General features: G+C 35.1%; 1 protein-coding gene across 4 annotated transcripts in view; it reads left to right on the top strand.

Moving 5' to 3' along the window:
• LOC118187991 (uncharacterized) overlaps window positions 1-18,407 on the top strand; it is a 275,888-nt gene that overhangs the window by 117,056 nt on the left and 140,425 nt on the right. For all 4 annotated transcript variants that reach the window (XM_085814595.1, XM_085814593.1, XM_085814594.1 and 1 more), the window contains exons 3-4: window positions 12,974-13,104; window positions 16,712-16,838. In XM_085814595.1, coding sequence (XP_085670721.1) covers window positions 12,974-13,104; window positions 16,712-16,838 — 258 coding nt within the window. The remainder of the gene's footprint in view (window positions 1-12,973; window positions 13,105-16,711; window positions 16,839-18,407) is intronic.

Below are 18,407 nucleotides of genomic sequence, written 5' to 3' on the forward strand. Positions count from 1 at the left end.
AAAAAATTTCAGTTGACCCTAAAGCCGGCTTGTGCTGGCTAGAAGGATCGGGGATGTTCCTTATAATAATAAATGTAGAATTAGAATTCCGTAAATGATAAATGAAAAATTAAAATAAACCATCACAAGAAAAATAGAAAACAAAGTAAGAAAAACATGAAAGAAGAGGAATCCAATTAGTCTGACATAATGTTGTCAGGAGAAGGATACATCGAAGTCAATTACAATTCCTCTTCCATAAAATTTATTTATTTGAATTTCATCTTTTGTTCTTTATTGAAAAATTGGTTCTAAATTTCTTTCCTTATATATAAATCAAAATTAAATAAATAATACGTTAAAACCATCCCATATTCAATTCGGAATAAACCACCTGCAAAAAGCAGAAGTACAGTAGCAAACTGTACAAAAGGGCAAAAGATGAATTTATTTTGAGTAGACTGAGTCCAAAAGAAAACATGTAAATACAAACAATCCAATACATGGAAAAATAATAATATACAATTTTTGAAAGCATACATGAAAGAATATTTTTTTTAATTAAAGCATCAAAATCGTAAGCAAGCAAAAACCTTAAAAATCTTATAATTATTAATTTCAGTTTAAGGGAAGGGAGTCCTTAAAACTAAACTTGTAAAACCGAAGCAGCCTAACATCTGAAAAAATAATAATGGAAAAGTTGATCTAAAAAAGAATTAAAAGAAAAATCTCAAAAGCTTTTAGATCTTGCATTACACCTAAAGGGGTGTTTATTTAACGGTTTTTGTGTGTTTATTAAATATCATGTAACCACATATAATTCAATTCAACAACAATGCCACAAAATACACAAAAACGGCATATTTTTAGAATTTCCGATAGACAGTCTCGTGGGCTAGAGATAAAGATGTTTTTTTTTTTTTTTTTTTTTTCCTTCCGTACAGTGCTGCCATTGATCGCTTTGAAATCACTGAGATTGTTAATCAAAAATTCGTTAAAGGTTTACAAAATGTGAAACAAGTAATAAAACAAATTAGAAATTCAAAATTCGGGATTCCAGATGCCCATGTTCGGCTGCTGGAGGACTGCGTTATTCAAAATCTAATGTCTGTAGGTACCGTTGGTTTTTTTCATTCTGCGAGAAACATATATACATTCATGCAGATTTTTTTATTATTTAATTTCTTTAAATATAACACAGGCCGATAATATTTGACAGGGCGATAGTATTTGGGGTCAACAATTTTAAAAGCGATTCGCCGTTTATGGTGAATTGTTATTATTGTTAATAATTGTTAGCTTTGTCAATAGTGGCAATAATAAATTCTTCTTTAATCTCTTTGATATTTTTCTTGAGTTCCTCGTTAATTTTTATTGAATTTTCCTGGACTGAGTCTTTCCGTTTCATGCTTGCTTATGTAATTCTGCAATGCGAAAAGCTCTTACCCAGTCAGATTAAAGAAATTTTTGTCTATAAATACCGCTGCTACTATTGCGCAGCCCTTTTTTATACTCCGTTCACTGATGCTTAGAAGTGTCGCTTAGCCGCTGCTAACTGTTTTGTATTGTTTTGAAAATGTAAGCTGAATATAGCACTTAAATGTTTGATGTGTAGAGAAAAATATGTATTCTAAAATAGTTGCTAAGAAACAAATTGTGGCTTGTCATCTTCCGCCATGATTCCTAGTTTCTCTTCGTTATGCATCCCATGTAACTACGCAGTAAAGCTTATCAAAGTTATTACAACACAAAGAACCATTGCCAATTTATTGCAGCGTACTGCATTGTACTTTATGCATTTCTTTACCCTGATAATGTATGAGATATCGTCAAGCCCTCTCAGAGTATGGACTCGGTTCTTTTCTTCTCGTCACAGAAGAAACTTCTTCCGGGCTTCCTCATCTTCCTGCCCACCAGCAGCCGAGCGGTAAAGTCGCTGAACACTGTTATTTCGGTCTGAGGTTCGAATCCCGCGAACGGGCTGGTTGCATGGGCGTTTTCGTGTTTTTCCTCGTGCGTAACGTGTATACGACCAGTTTCACTTATCCACGAAGGCTTCCACTCTTCTTCGACAGATATCCCTCGAGACTTTACCGTAATCACGTAAGCCAAAGCCAATCCTCATCTTTCTGTCCAAGAAGGACATGCCGCTTTTCAGATTAAATATAACATTAAGAAATATATTTGCTTGTTTGCTTTTCTACTGGTTGTCTTTGTTTATGCACAGACGCGTTTTTACTTCTTTGTACGAAGTAAAAAGAAAGTATTGTAATCGCGAAAAGTTTCAGGCAGCATATTTCAACGAAAATATCCATTTTGACCGCTATCGAATGCAATTTAACGATGTATTTGCGTGCCATCTGTACGTAAGGACAGTATAAAAGACTCTTTTCCTCCAAAAAAATTATAAAAGTGCTCTAAAATGAATTCTAAAGAGAATTTTTCGTGGCGTCTGTACACGTATGAATCTCGCATAACTCAAAAACGAGTAGCCTCAGAACGTTGAAATTTTGTATATAGGACTGCTATATCATGTCGATGTGCACCTCGTATTTTGCTTGCAATCAGCCGCAACAAACGTATATAAATATATATATATCCACTCTGTCACCCGGCTCAGTGATCTCAGTTTCTTTACTCTTATATGTTTGTAAATTTGCATTAAAGATGATTGAATTATGTTGTTCTTATCTTCTGGTTAAGGTTTTTATTCCTTTAGTAAATTTGCACGCAATATTTGTACAATTAATCAACAATTTAAAAGCTGTTTAAGTGCGGTTAAGCCTAATTTTTAAATAACATGGCGAACATATTTGTTTACATTTGAAGCAGCAGAATAGTAGATTCGTTGCCAATCTAGAGAGACTAAGTTTCGCAACAACAAAGATAACGCCATCATTTATTATTCCGATTTAAATCATGCTTAATCCTTTCTGGAATTTTTTCGAGGAAGTAAGTGTTTAAGATTTACTTCGTAATTTTTAATACAGATATTTTGAGGTTTTATGTATTTTTGCCTTGTCACGAAGTGAGAACTGAATTAATTGAATGAGAAATACTAAATCGTCTGTGGAAAACTGTTCTTTTTTGTTTGTTTAATTTCTTTTATACATCGTTTTAGATTTATTATAGTATTTGAATAGAACACGTGACAAGGATTAGATAATTCTTCAAATGATATAAATTTTGTGCATTCTGAGTTATAATATGAACGAAATATATAATTTAACTGTTATATAATTATTGAATTATATAACAGTTAACTTAGTTTCCGTTATATAATTATTATATAAGTTAACTGTTATATAATTATTAATACTGTTAAGTGAACGTAGCGCCAGAGTGTCGTTACAGTAAACAAATATAGTGAATTTTAAAGAGTACATTTATTCTATTGTGGTTTATGCGCTATCGACGAAGTAGATCTAATTCAATCCAATAAGTTTAAATGAAATGGAAGAAAAAATGCGTATAATTTAATATTCCTTACAAGGAAGTCATGTGGTGTGCACATCAGATTTTTTAGTTTTATGCTGCATTATAAAAAAAGGGGGGGGGGTAAAAACAAACTTAGTTCACCTTTAATATATTCATAATGTATGAAACTCTTTGCACGCGGCTTGTTATGCAAAACATTTTTCAGTCCATTTGTTATAAGAGGTATCGTATTTTAACCGAAGAAGAAAGGTATGTAATTTTCGTGTTAGTTTTCAAGATCTTAAAAAAATGAAATAAATACTATAAACTATAACTTTCTGGTAATTCAACTGTTGAATGTGTTTTCACAATTTATGAGGAGAAATGGCTTTGCATAAATCTATTAACTGGGCTGTATTGTTTTTAATTTATGGGCCAACTTTCAAACACTTTAGAAATATTTTTGTGGTAATTTCATATATATAGCTTTGTAGATTTTTCTGTGGATAGAGCAATATCTTTCAAAAGAGGAAATATGCCCTAACAGAATAAACGATATATGCTGTTGATTTGCAAAAAATCCAATCATTATCTTTCTCGAGTAATGAATGTCTTGAGTTAAACGCGGAAAATGATGCGATTAGTGTAAACAATTTAATTTCAAATTAAATTTTTTAAAATAAAATTTTATGTTTTGGGAGGTAGGTTATTAAGCTTATCGTCTTGTTCCTGAGGATTGTCACCACATAAGCTTTAAATATTTTCTAAAAATGGCTCTTCTGTTTTCATTTTTACAAAGCAAAAAGCATCATTAAGGATCAAAACAAAAAGTGTCATTGAGATTGCAAAACAAAGACCTAAAAAACATCATTAAGAAACATCAGAAGATAAACGTTGTCCATTTATTTTAAGAGGCGAACTGCTGCATAACGGCTGAATGATTAAGAAGAACCGAAAGTGATACAGCAGATATTCAACTCAGTCATTCTTTCTGCAGGTTTTTTTTTTTTTTTTTTTAAATTCTTTGGCACACATTTAAGAATAAAACTGCGCTGACGTTAAAATGGTGGAGAGAAGGTTGGCTGGTGATGTGAGGCGGTAAAGAATAGCAAAATGTTTGCTTTAGTGAAGTCATTTTTCATGGTATCTTACAAAGATTTCATATAAAACTACATTACCGAAGCTGGTAGTTAACGCTCAAAACCGTCTCTCACAATTTATTATAGAGCAAAATCTTTCAAAAATTTGCCTTTTAAACATTTTCTTGAAATTGCCTGTAGTACATTAGTCTATTAAATATAGGTTAATTATGTTGAAATTCTTAAGTTTGTTGGAAAAGAAGCATAATTATAAAAATTAAATGAGTTTTTAAACTTATAAAGGCGAGGGTGTATGCTGTGATATATATATACCGTATATACCCGCGTATAAGTCGATACCGCGTATAAGTCGACCCCCCCACTTCGACATAAAAAATTCGTAGAAAATAAGAAACCCGCGTATAAGTCGACCCCCCACTTCCGAAATCGATCGAGAAACTTCGAAAAAATTTTTTAAGTACTACATTTATTCAAAATCATCTGAGAAAAAAAAAGTAAATATACGATAAAAAATACCTTGGTAAATAAACAAAATCAAAATCCTTCAACGTCCGATTCATGGTCAGATTCGCCAAACATTTCATAGAACTCTTCTGTCGTCATTGGCTCGACATCATACATATTTTCAGTCTCGAACTCTGTATTGTTACAATCACTACTAGAGCCTTCGTCGTCATTTTCACTTTCAAAAACAGCATCATCTTCCGTGCCGTCTAGTTCGTTGCTAATACAACATTTTTTAAATGATTTTATAATCATTTCAGAGGGACTCTGTAATTAGTTCATCACATAATTTAAGTCATGAAATTACTTCAAGTAAGTGACTTATTTGATAAGTCGTCCAATTTGAGTGCGGGAAGAAAACAACTGCATTATATAAAGAAATTTTTTAACTTCCGATTCTTTTAATTTTTTATGGCCCCGCGTATAAGTCGACCCCCTCGCCACTTTGAAGTCTTTTTTTTGTCCAAAATATCTCGACTTATACGCGGGTATATACGGTATATATAAATTTTGCTATGCTGTCTTTTTGATAAAAATATGAAAATGCCATGAGCGTAGTAAGCTTAGTATTGAAAATATGTCTCTATCGAATTTCAATAATATAAATCCCATGACATGAAGGATATACATTTCAGTTGTTTGAATGAGATATAAGGTTTTGTATTTCTTCGTTTCTTAATCACTCTTCTTTCAACATTTTCCCCACAACAATAGGCTTGGTATATAAACAAATATCTGTTTTTACTTTAAAATAGGAACTTTCAAGATTATTTTCTTCCGCCCAACTTGCCTAGTAACCCTGGAACGACAGCCGTAGCAGACGATATGGAGTCGCTTAATTTTTTTGTCCTCCGTTTTATTTCCGTATAGCATGTTTTGCTTCATGGAAAGCACTAAAATAAAGGCTCATCTGAACTACAGTCTCAAATCAGGTGGAGAAAATAAGCGCTGCGCTGTGATGATGACACGCATTACGATGGCAACGGCTTTGAAGTGCCTATGTTAAAGTGGCTGAGAGGGGGAGGGGTATTAATGTAATCGGAAAAGGCTTGGTGAAAAATTGTTTGGCCTTTCTTTTTTCTAATTCCAATAAGTAAAGAACTTCTTGTGTAAAGTAAAATGCTTATATAGCCTCTATTTCGGTGGTAATTATTTTCCTCAAACTTTCAAGCTGAAATGTTTCATTAATACCTGCTTAATTTGACTGAAGTGGGAATACCTGATGAATACACTGGTGTGCAAAAATTAAGGACGAGACTGTTTTTTCAATATAACTTTGTACAAAAGCTTTCCAAATAAACACATTTAATATCGTAAGATCCCCAATACGTAAGGACATGAGTAATGTAAGCAACACTTACTAAAAGAGAAATCAGAGGGATAAAAAGAAGCTTTATTGAAAAAGTAGCATGGAGCGCAATGCGACTGAAGGCCGAAACATCCCTGTGATGGGTGTCCAGCAAGAAACATCCGGTCTTTAATAGGGGATATGATCTCCCCTGACTGCTAGGCAGGTTTCACAGCGTCTGCCCATGCTGAGAATGAGGGTGTCAATGAGTTGTTGAGGCATTGCTGCCCATTCGTCTTGCAGCGCCAATCGAAGCTCCGGAATCGTTACTGGTGGTAAGGTACGAGCTGCCAAGCGTCTGCCTAGAAAATCCCATACATGCTCGATGGGATTGGGATCCGGAGATCGTGCCGGCTAGTCCATACGTTCAATATCCTCACTCTCTAAGAGCTGTTCGTCAGCTACTGGGCGATGACATGGTGCATTGTCGTCCATGAAAAGAAACTGCGGACCCATAGCGCCTCTAAAAACACGCACAAATGGAAGAAGAATCTCGTTACAATAACGGGTCCCGTCGACTGAACCTGCGTCGAAGATGTGAAGGTCTGTACGACTACCAAGCATGATGCCTCCCCAAACGAGAACACCGCCACCTCCATACCTGTCCCTTTCAATGATGTTCGAGGGATGATTGCGGCTTCCCCGCTCTCTCCAGATGAGTATGCGATGAGAATCGCTACTCAGACTGAATCTGCTCTCATCTGTAAAGAGTACTCGTCCCCATTCATTGACTCTCCAATTCATTGTCTCTGCGGTGTTCCTGGCACCACAGAGAACGCCTTCTCCGATGGGCAGGCGTTAGAGGTACACACCGTACAGGGCGTCGTGCAAACAGACCACCACCGTGCAGTCTTCTGGCCACGATAAAACGCGATATCGGTCGTCCAGTCGCCTGTGTCGTGCTTGTGTAGCGATTTCTCCCGCTGTCTGCCGCCTGTTTCTTCTGGCCTGTAAGGCAATATACCGGTCATCTGTGGGTGTGGGTCCTCGTGGACGACCACTACTAAGCCCCCGGATAGCTGTTCCTGTAGTTTGAAATTGTCTCCAAAGTCGTGAAATGATGCTGTGAGCAATTCCGAACTCTGCAACCACACTTGTCACACTGCGGCCTTCCTCCAACTTCCCAGTGATTCGACCTCGGGTAAAAGCATCCAGATGTCGTCTAACAGATTGATTATTCGCCATTTTTCGCTGAGGCAGCAACTCGGTGTGATTTTAACTGCTATACGGCGTGCAATCTCTTTGCCAGAAATTCTGATTTTACACCGACAACATGCTTTATACTACTCAGACAGTCCCCCATTACGCCTACCTGCATATCTGCGCATGTGCTACCGTACATCACCTTACTTAATCTCCTTATTGGTCTTTCTGTTCGCTCTGCCTCTTCGTTCAGCTGATATGCTAATTCTTCGACTTCGTTCTTAATTTTTGCACACGAGTGTATGTGTGAATTATCTGTTTTTTCTTTATTAAAAGAAAATTTACAAGCATTTAGTATATACAAAAACAAAAAAAAAAAAAACAAAAAAAAATCACGATGAAGCTTAAATTTGAGCTGCTAAATAGCATAATAGTATTTGCAGAACAAACATTAATATTTTAGTGATGATTAATAAAATTGTCTCTGTCAATAACATTAACCAAGTATTCAAGTGTAGGTGTTCATGGCCTAGCATATAATGGTGCTGAACACCTTTAGCCCGCCATCATGTTCGTTCTGTTGTTAATGCTTCTAATGGTACTAATATGAGTAATACTATCATTTGAGATCTCATTACTTTCTATGCAGAATATTTGTCGTCTAATTTAAATAAGAGTTAATATATATTTATATACGTACATAAGATTTAAGATATATTTCCAAAACATTTTTAAAATATGCATCGCTTGACAGAAAATTTCCAAAAACTTGAATTTCGTAAATTAAGTGTAACATAAATCATGGAATGGCTGTGTCACCTTTTTGTACTAAAATGCTAGAAATAATAGAGGGACCGGAAAGTAGTGTCTCTTTCTTACATTAAATTCAAACGAATACATTTTTAACAAGTTTTTATTTTTAATCAATAATATAATCACCCTCGTTATGAACGACTTTTTGCCATCTAGTGTGCAGATTTTCAATCCCGGACCGATAAAAATCAGTTGATTTTTGAGTAAAATATCTCGAGAGGACATTTTGGATATCATCCGAATTTTCAAATTTCTTGCCACTAAGAAAGTGTTGTAGGGATCCGAGTAAATGGAAATCCAATGTTGCCATGTCGGCCGAGTGTGGTGGTTGAATATGGCAGTACCTCCCACCCCAATTCATTAATTTTTTCCAGTGTTCGTCTTGCACAGTGCGGTCTTGCATTGTCGTGTTGCAGAATGACGCCTTTTCTGTTGACAATTAGTATTTTTCGATTAAAGATTGGTTCACTCCATCCAATTATTCACAATAAAGGTCTGCATTAACAATCTGTCCAGGTTTCAACAATTCAAAATGAACAATTCCGCGAATACTCCATCAAACATCCAGAAGCGCCTTTTCGGGATGTAAACCCTTTGTAACCCCTATTAAAACTGCATTTTGAGTTTTGGATTATCATATAGGACTTATTTTTTTGTCTCCACTAATCAAACGATCAAAAAACGGTTCTGTATGGTGCCGTTGAAGAAATACGTTGCTGTGATGGATAGGTTGGCTTTGTGCTTTTCGGACAGATTATGGGGGATTCAAACACCTGCTTTGCTTATTTTCCATTCTGCTTTAAATGTTCTTGGATGGTCGACCAAGGTTGGTTAAAAGTGTTTAACATTGATTTGCTTCCTTTTTCTGCCCTTAGCATGATGTTGTCGACATGCGCAGAAACGACATTACTTTTCGGTCCCCCTATTATATTGGATTCTTTTAATGATTTTGAAATATCTGTCCTAAAAGGCAGATAACATATTTAGCATCAAGGTATATTAATATTAATAACAAATATAATAACAAATATTTGTTATTGTATTATAACAAATATATATTAATAACAAAAGTAATGTTTATATTACTTTATATTATAACAAAAGTATGTATATTAATAACAAAAGTAATGTTTAACAATTCTTTTCATTTAAATGCTGTTACAAATAAATCAATTAACTATTCTGCGCTTTATCAAATAGGCGCTTACAGCTTTTTCATTATAAGACCGTTCGTCAGACTCTTGAGAATAAATTTTTTTGGATGCTGAGTCGTTAAGTTCTTTTCTAAGCTAAATTAAGATGGCCATGAAAGTAAAAAAAGCGAGAGTGAGAGCGGTCGTGATACACCAGTGAAAAAACATTTATTAAAAAAAAATAATTGTACATTTATTTTAAATATATAATATGTGGCCATAGTGCTCTGTCGTCTAAACTACTGAACTAAATTCGTTTCAGCTGGATGGCGTATAATTTAAGCTGGAAATTTGGGAAATTCCCGACTCGCTTTAAGAAAATAAAAGAGAAGGGAATATGATCTTGCATTTAATTGCCCTGTCTGTTAATTAATCATGAAGCTAAAAGCATTTTCTTCCTATTTGAAAAGCTGCAATTAATACGTACAACAGAAATCCCTTCAAGTGAGACAGAAAAATCCTTATAACTAAGCTTTTTAAGTGCGTTCATTAAAAATTTAATCCTATTTCTCAGCTCGTAATTAAGAACGAAGTTTTGTAATTAGAGAATAGAAACTGAATATTAAAGAATAGAAGAATTCATCTGCCTAATTAGAATTTTTATTTGAAATTAACTCAAATATGAAATTAATTTATTCCATAACAGCACCCTTGAAGAGCGATTAATAATTGCTAAAATATTGTTGCGAAATGTCCAGGCGCGGTGGAATAACTTCCTCGCAAAGCAGATTTAAGGATTGCCAGAAAATGGCAAGGGAAGGCAGGGTTGCCATATTTGGTGAGAAATCGCCTATTTGGCGACAAAATTGGCGATATGCCATAGACGGAGGGAGAACCTTCTGGGACCAATTCTTACTGGCTTAGCCCAGAATGTTCTCGAACACAAGCCGAAAGCTATATAAACCCTGCTGAGTTAGTTAGTCCGTGTGTAGAGTCCATCGAGTTAATAGTCAGTCAGTGAGTGCCGAGTTGGTCGTCGACTGCATCACAAGCGTCTCTCAGTGTATCGCGGTTAGTGCATCATCGGGAGAGTGTGATGAGCTCTGAGAACGACTGAACCGAGGAGTCGGGAGCTGTACTCTAGTGTATCGTCGAGCGCATCGCGAGTTGTAGAGTGGAGAGTCTCGAGAGTACGTGGAGTTCCGAGAACGACCGAGCAGAGTCTGGAGCTGTACTCTGGTGCTTTGCAGTGAAGCTGTCTTCACTGTTATAGCCTGATATTATGAAGGCTGTGTCGCTGATTGTGTCAGCGTATTTAAAGTAGCTCTTCGACGACTGTAAACGTGATTTTGGAGCTGTCCTGATTAATATTGGCTAAATAAAGTGTGTTTTGATACATCATCAAGTGCTATTATCGTTATTCACTCCAAATCCGCACGAACCCGTACCTACGAACGTGAAAAGAAGAAAATTAACGTAACAATATTTTTCGCAGACCAATTGATTTAGTTCAGACTGCACCTGAAAAGAGAATAATTTCTTTATTTCATCGGTTAGTTATAGTTATTTGTTATGCTTGCATTGTAAAATACGAATCTCTTAAGACATAAGATACTAATTTAAATACATTTCTCAGTTTAATTAGATGCTCTGATAAAATTTGTTCAATTTGAAATTCATATTTAGCTGTGTAACTGGCGAGGGGAAATTTAAGTCTTCATGAAATAACTCTCTTGCCATCTCATGGATGATCTTCTTTCACTGTTTGTAGATGGATAACCTTTCCATTTTCAAAATTTAATTGTGGTAAACAATGCAACTTTTCTTTCAACTTACTTTTTTGTTTCATTTTTTCATTCGAGTTGATAATTTTATTTATGTTATGACTGATATTACAAAATATATCTTCATTATTTTCCATAATTCTGATTACAAATGCATTATTTGTTCATAAGTATTCAGAAAACGGTCTGCTCAAAATACATCTGTTCCAGGTACAATACTAAATTAATAAATCCCTTCAAATTTAAAACAAAAGTGTATTGTTATTTGCTTATTCAAAAAGATTATGACCTACAAGTAGGGAGAAACTTTTGTCGTGGGACCATTACGGGCAAAACTGTAATACTCCGTAAGATGATTTAACGAGAAGAAAGAGCTTCAGAAAGCAAGCAAGTCAGTAAAGTGTTGATTTATTTCAGATTTGGATGCAAGCTGACATATAGTGTCACTGATGCGTAAAATTGACGGTGTTCTCAGGTTTTTTTGCCAAATTGTCTTCAGTTGTCAGGTTTATTCCCAGATTTGTGAGATGATGAAAGAAGCCTTCCCATTAGCTCTCTAAATGTGCTCTCTAAGAAAGAGAGAGATATCCGGTGGTTGTACTGGTCATGGAAGTGTTTGAAAAGCAAGAAAGCAATCAATAGAGATGCATCCATGCCATGTACTTGATCATATTGAAAAAGACATCCACGGAAGCGCGGAGACACTGTGGGTGTGGGTCATAGAATAAATATTAATCAATATAAGCATATGCTTAGGACGTCAAAGAAAGGCGGCCACCGCAAAAATCCTTATGTGTTCAGGAAACATGACACCAAAAAATTTCTAATTACTGTTTTTACCTTTGAATGCATAATGCAATTAAACCTAAACCAAGAGAAAGAGAAGGAATGAAGAAAACGCTCGTTTAAACATATATGAGGGGGCCGAAAGTGCTTAGGGCCCTCCTTAATTCGGCCCTGGGTATCTGGCTATCAAATGAAATGACACCGTAGAACAGGGATGTCAAACTCATAGGTACACTTGGGCCAAACAAACAAGGTTTAACTTTAGGCGGGCCGGAAAAAAAAAAAAAAAAAAAAAAAAAATCAATATTCATAGAAAAGTATATTTATTTCGAATAATACAATAATAAACATATATATATATATATATATTTATATAGAAAAGAACAAGAAAAATTTAATGTTTACGTCCTGATACTTGACATCTCTTCTCTGCTATTATCTTTCCTATTTCGGGAGAAATTTTGTTTGCAGTGATAACTTTCAACGCTGACCCAAGTTGAGCGTCATTAATACGGTTTCTAATAGGAGACTTATTACCTTTCATGACTGAAAATAACTGCTCGCACCGATAAGTGCTACCAAACATGGAAATAATTTCATATGCGAATTTTCGAGTATTTTCAAACCTGGCTGGTAAATATTTGTAAAATTCAGGCACGCCCACTTCAGTGAATTTTGCTTTCAAATTTGAGTTGCATTGAATCTCGAATGTTTACTGCTAATTACTTGGCAGTAAACATTTTATTTTTTTCTTCGTCGATATGTTATTTTATTATTATATATTATTATTTGCCGATATATTGGGCGGGCCGCAAAAATATTTGTTGTGGGCCGCGAGTTATGTCTGTTTAAAAAGAAGTTAAAAATTAAATGTTTAATTTGAATTTCCTGAAATATTATTAATTATACTGAAAAGTGTGGTTAGGTATGTGTCTATAATACTAAAATAAAAATATTTCCTTTCAGCTAATAGTCGATGCGGCAACTATTTCTAAACGCATGGAGCATCGCGGTGCCTGTGCCTGTGACAATAGTACGGGGGATGGGGCAGGAGTTATGGCTGCCATACCCCATTCCTTCTATTCACAGGTGCTAAAGTAAGTTCCTTTCTATTAAAAAAAACTGTTGGATATTTCTTACCTAAACTATCTTTTATCTTCGCAAACATTTCTAAGTTTTTTAAATAAAAATTATATATTTTTTTCATATATGTGTGAAACGAATGCCTTTATTTTTAAGCTTTTTTTTTTTTTTTTTTTTTTTTTTTTTTTTTTTTTTTTTTTTCATTGATTCAAATGGATATTTACATGCTTTTGATCCTTTCTTTTCACTTAATGTGATAGAACATACATTATTGCTTTTGTGAATTGGCTGGCTGTGAGTGGTACCAGAACTGTATACTCATATCAAATATTTGTTTTCCGTATCTAAAAATTTAAGCTGTGAAGATAGAGAATTACAACCCAATTTTATCTTGATTTTTGCAAATTTTGTGTGCAATTTTTTAAAATATCAAATTCAGCTGTTTGAGTGCTATATTAACCATTGAATGAATTACTCATGAAAGATTATAACATTTATATTATGCCCGAAGTTTACTCATAAGTTTTAACATTTTGCACACTTATGCCTGTTTTAACATTTTGCACGCTGATAATAATAATAATAATAAAAACTATAAAATTCTGCTCCTAAGCGGTTTTTATCTATAGTTCTGTGTCGCAAATTACCTAACGTGAAGTTTTTCATTTCTTACGTGGAATATGAAATTACATAGAGCTGATAGTGCACATCCCCAAGAAGTCAGAATTGCTAAGATGACAAATATTGTTTTACAGATTGTACAGAAGCAGCCAAGCTGCCTAAAAAAAATCATTATTGATGGAACCAGAAATGCTGAAATTTACTTTGAATAAATTTAATACTTCAACAGTCCTGACAGAAAATATCTTTTTCTTTTTAAAAAAAAAAAAAATTAGTTTATTTTATTGCATTTCGGTATATGTGATGTGTACAGTTTATAAGCTGCGTGGTCATCACTTGTTTTTCAGCATTTTAATTGAAAATGCATTTCTCTCCGGGTTCTCTGCTATTATTCTTTATTTATTCGAGTTCTTTTTAAAATCTAAAATGAGTTCAGCGTGTATTGGGGAGGGGGGATTATTTAACTTACTTAACAGTTATTTTGTGTTTAAGTGACTTTACTATCGCTCTTGCTTTCAACTCACACTTTCTTCCCAGAATGCAAATCGTCTAGCGTGTGTATTCAAATGAGGTAGAAAGATGTTAGTATTTAAGGGAAGGGCTTTCAACTCACACTTTCTTCCCAGAATGCAAATCGTCTAGCGTGTGTATTCAAATGAGGTAGAAAGATGTTAGTATTTAAGGGAAGGGCTTTCAACTCACACTTTCTTCCCAGAATGCAAATCGTCTAGCGTGTGTATTCAAATGAGGTAGAAAGATGTTAATATTTAAGGGAAGGTTTTGAAAGGTGAAATTAGAGCGCGTCCTGCCTGCCTGAAAGCTACGCTGCTATCTTTGATTTTCTAGCAATTAAATTTATGTGGCATTGAACTGCTCTTGCTATTACGCTTGTTTACGCCGATCTTTCGAGTCAGAGCCAGCTTGCGCGATTTTCCTAGAACAAAGAAGCAGTCATTCTAACTATAAAGCAACTTTTACTGATGACTCGAAGAATCATGATCGTGTCGGGGCAGCTTTTGTTTGTGATAAAGTCTTTAAACTTCATAATGCTGCATCTGTCTTTACTGCAGAAACGTTTGCCATTTTGAATTCCTTAATCTTTATCTCTAAGCAGAATAGCAGAAAGTTCATCATCTATTCTGACTCTCTAAATCAGTGGTGTCCAACCTTTGTCCTATCGCGAGCACGTTTTGGCCTATCGAGAGCATATTTCCAAAATATCAGCATTTTTGTTAAACATATTTCCAATCTTATCTGATATATTTGAAATATTAATTTCGGCAAATGGGTTTGAGATGACTAATAATATTGGTTGAACTTTATTAATATCAGAGAAGCGGAGTTCGAAATTATTTTTCAGTGCATTTAGGTTTTCCGAGTATTTCTCTGTTTCAATTGCCTTGTGGTTATTAATATGGCTCGATAAATTCTGAAAATGGGTGAAATTATTTTCTTTCATCTGATTTATCCACAAATTTAACTATGTCTGAAAAGCAGTTACAGTCCCAGCCAACTGAAAAAGGTTTTTTTCCTCCTGGAGATCTTCGTTCAGTTTGTTCAGTTTAGCTGTTGTATCCGTGGGAAAAACAGATCGGATGATCAATTATTATCGTCCAATTCTTTACACATTCGTTTCCAGATTCCCAAAACTGCTTTATTGGCGATAGAAGTTCTACAAATCGTACAAGTACTTTTCCTCTGCTGAGTCATCTAGCATAGGAATGAAGCAATAAGATTCCATGTTCGCTATCAAAGTTCATCAGTCAGCAATCAATTATTTTATAACGTCTTGCAAGATATCTCTTATGACTCTAAATACTTACCATATTTTAACAATTAAGAAATATAAATGAATAGTTATTTTTAAAATATTTTTTCTTTATAGTACTTAATCGGGCTGACGAGCACATATAAAACGATCGGCTAGCACAAGGTTGGGCACCGCTGCTCTAAGTACCCTTGAATCAATAAATACAAATACTAGCCACCCTTTGGTCTTAGAAATTTTAAAGGCACACCTCCGTTTGAGAAACTTAGGTTATTCTGTTGCGTACTGCTGGTGCCTGGACATGCTGGCATCAAAGGCAATGAACTCGCCGATGTCGCAGCAAAATCTGATGATATTACCTCTGAAAATAATGTTCCTTTTACAGACATACGGTATTACATCAGAACAAAAATCTTTTCCAGGTGGCAAGAACTCTGGAAATGCCAGACATTTAACAAATTAAGGCAGGTAAAACACAATTTGGTGTGGAGAGAGAATCGAAAGGAGGATATACTGTTGACTCGCCTACGAATTGTTTAAAAGGAATCTCTTTTTACCATATGATTTGAAGTTTTTTCCTTTTATCCAGCTCTACCTATTGCTAGAGCATTTCTCCATGCCTTTATCAGCATTACAGGTTCATTTCAACAATTCATTTGATACAGAGTGTTTGTAATTGTAATTGTAAAATTTGTAAATTTTGGATTTTATTCACCATTCGTCTGGCTCATAATAACCTTCAAGGTTTTGTGCCATTAAAAGTCAGCCAACCAGCTTGCGCGATGATTAATTAACCTGTGAAGCCATTAGGCTATTTTATCTGAAGTTATTCATTACATTTTGAGTTAAGCCAAAAATGTTGGCTTTCGTAAGCGCCAACTTTATTTGTTGGCACCAACTTGCGCTTACAAAACTTTTGTGCTTACCAACTTGCTCTTACGACTGTGAACTTTATTTGAGTTAATAAAAGGTTCTTTACGAAGCCTTCTCCTGATTTGCAATATTTTAAGACTTAGTGGTGAGTATTCATTAAACAGTCTTCTGACGTCTAGCTGATAATTTTGATGCTGCTATGCATATTATGATTCAATTATTCGAAAATGTTTTATTTTGTAGGAACATTTCTAATAAGTTTTGCTACTACGCCAACAAAATTTATGTAAACAAACATCATGAGGTGCCTTTTTCAGATGCGTTTAAGTTTCTTAAAGTGAAAATTTTTATTTTTTTAGGGAAGAACTTGGTATTACACTTCCTCCCAAAGGCCAATACGCGACTGGCATTATGTTCCTAGACAGAAAAACCAACAGGACAGCTGAAACACGTTTTGAACAGCTAGCCAAAGAGCTTCACTTGGAGGTAATAACTTGTTTTAGTTATTTATAAGAAAGTATTCACATTGACGGCATCTTCTCTATATTGAATATAGATAAGATATTCAATATGGTTAACAGTTTTTATTTCCGTTCGGTAATTAATATTTTCATACAGTTAGCTGCAAATTTAATAACAGATATTGTGAAATCTAATTTGTAATTAAAGGCCAAAACGAGCAACTTTTATTTTGTAAATTGCTTTCGAAATTTGGTAAAAAAATTCTTAATTTTTAGTCTATAATAATCATTGAAAAGTAACTCTGTTTGTGTATAGTATAGTTTTGAACGTAAAGCCGGGGAAATTTTGAGTACATTATTTTTAAGTTATAATGAATATTTTACTAATTAGAGTTTTTACTGTAAAGGAAACAAATAAAGAATTATATTTTATACATTCCGGATCTTCTTATCTATAGCATTAAAACTATTTCCAGAAAATTCTAAACTTATATTTCAAGAAACATTATAACGGTAGTTACATATCTAGGGTTAGTATTTAATGAAATAAAGCGTGTAGCATTTTTAGGAGACTCTTTAGATTAACTGCGTTATGAGATTAAATTTAAATGCGAATATACACTTTGAGACAAAAAAAAAAAAAAAAAAAAAAAAAAAAAAAAAAGAAGACCCACCACGACGCACCGAGAAGATATGAAGCAAATTGGACACAAATTCATATTCATACAGGTTTCGACGGAAAATGCAAAATTTTACATTTTGACTACCAATGAATGAACGGTGTTCGCTACAGCTCATCTGATCTGCACAACTGGCAGGATATTTAATCACTTGCGCTACGACTAAACTTCACGGTTGCGGTGTCGTGCGCTACAATATAACAAGCGGTAAAGTGTCTCATTTACGCCGCTCCGCGTCTGCGGGTGCAATCCAGAGCTGTAACTCGAGAAATAAACAATCTCGTTGTTAGGCGATGTGTGCACCAAGTTATTTTCATTTTTGCGATAAATGCCTATCGACGTGGTGTTCACATCGCTCGCGGTTTGAGAGAAAAGCATTTCGACGTGCGTGGCACGTCTTTTCAGCGCAAGTGGTTAAGAGGAGAAATTACGATTCTAGGTCATAAATTCTTCACAAATTTCATTCCGTGTACTCTGGTAGACAGTAACTATGCCCTCGCATACAGGTGCGCGAACTATATGCGCAGATGTCAGAATTTGAGAGAGGTCGTGTAGTGGGCTCAAAGAAGCCGGTTGGTCTTATCGGCGAATAACTCGACATTTGAGCAGGAGCGATGCCACTATTAGACGATGTTGGTAGGAATAGGTGAACCATGGCCGCACGTAGCGTCAAGAAGGAAGGGGTAGGCGTAGAGAAACGACAGAACGTGAAGACCGAGCAATCGTCAGAGCGGCACTCACAGCCCCAGATGCATCATTATCATCGATTTTACGTGCAACTAGTGCTTCAGTGACCGCAAGGACCATTCATAGATGGCTCACAGAAAGGGGGCTGAGGTCACGGCGCCCCTTGCGCCGACTACCATTGACCTCTGTACAACGTCAAGCCCGTTTGCAGTGGTGTCGGGCTCATT

This window comes from Stegodyphus dumicola, chromosome 4, assembly GCF_044657685.1.
Source record: "Stegodyphus dumicola isolate Sdum_Otavi_A_Nest chromosome 4, ASM4465768v1".
Lineage (NCBI taxonomy): Eukaryota > Metazoa > Arthropoda > Arachnida > Araneae > Eresidae > Stegodyphus > Stegodyphus dumicola.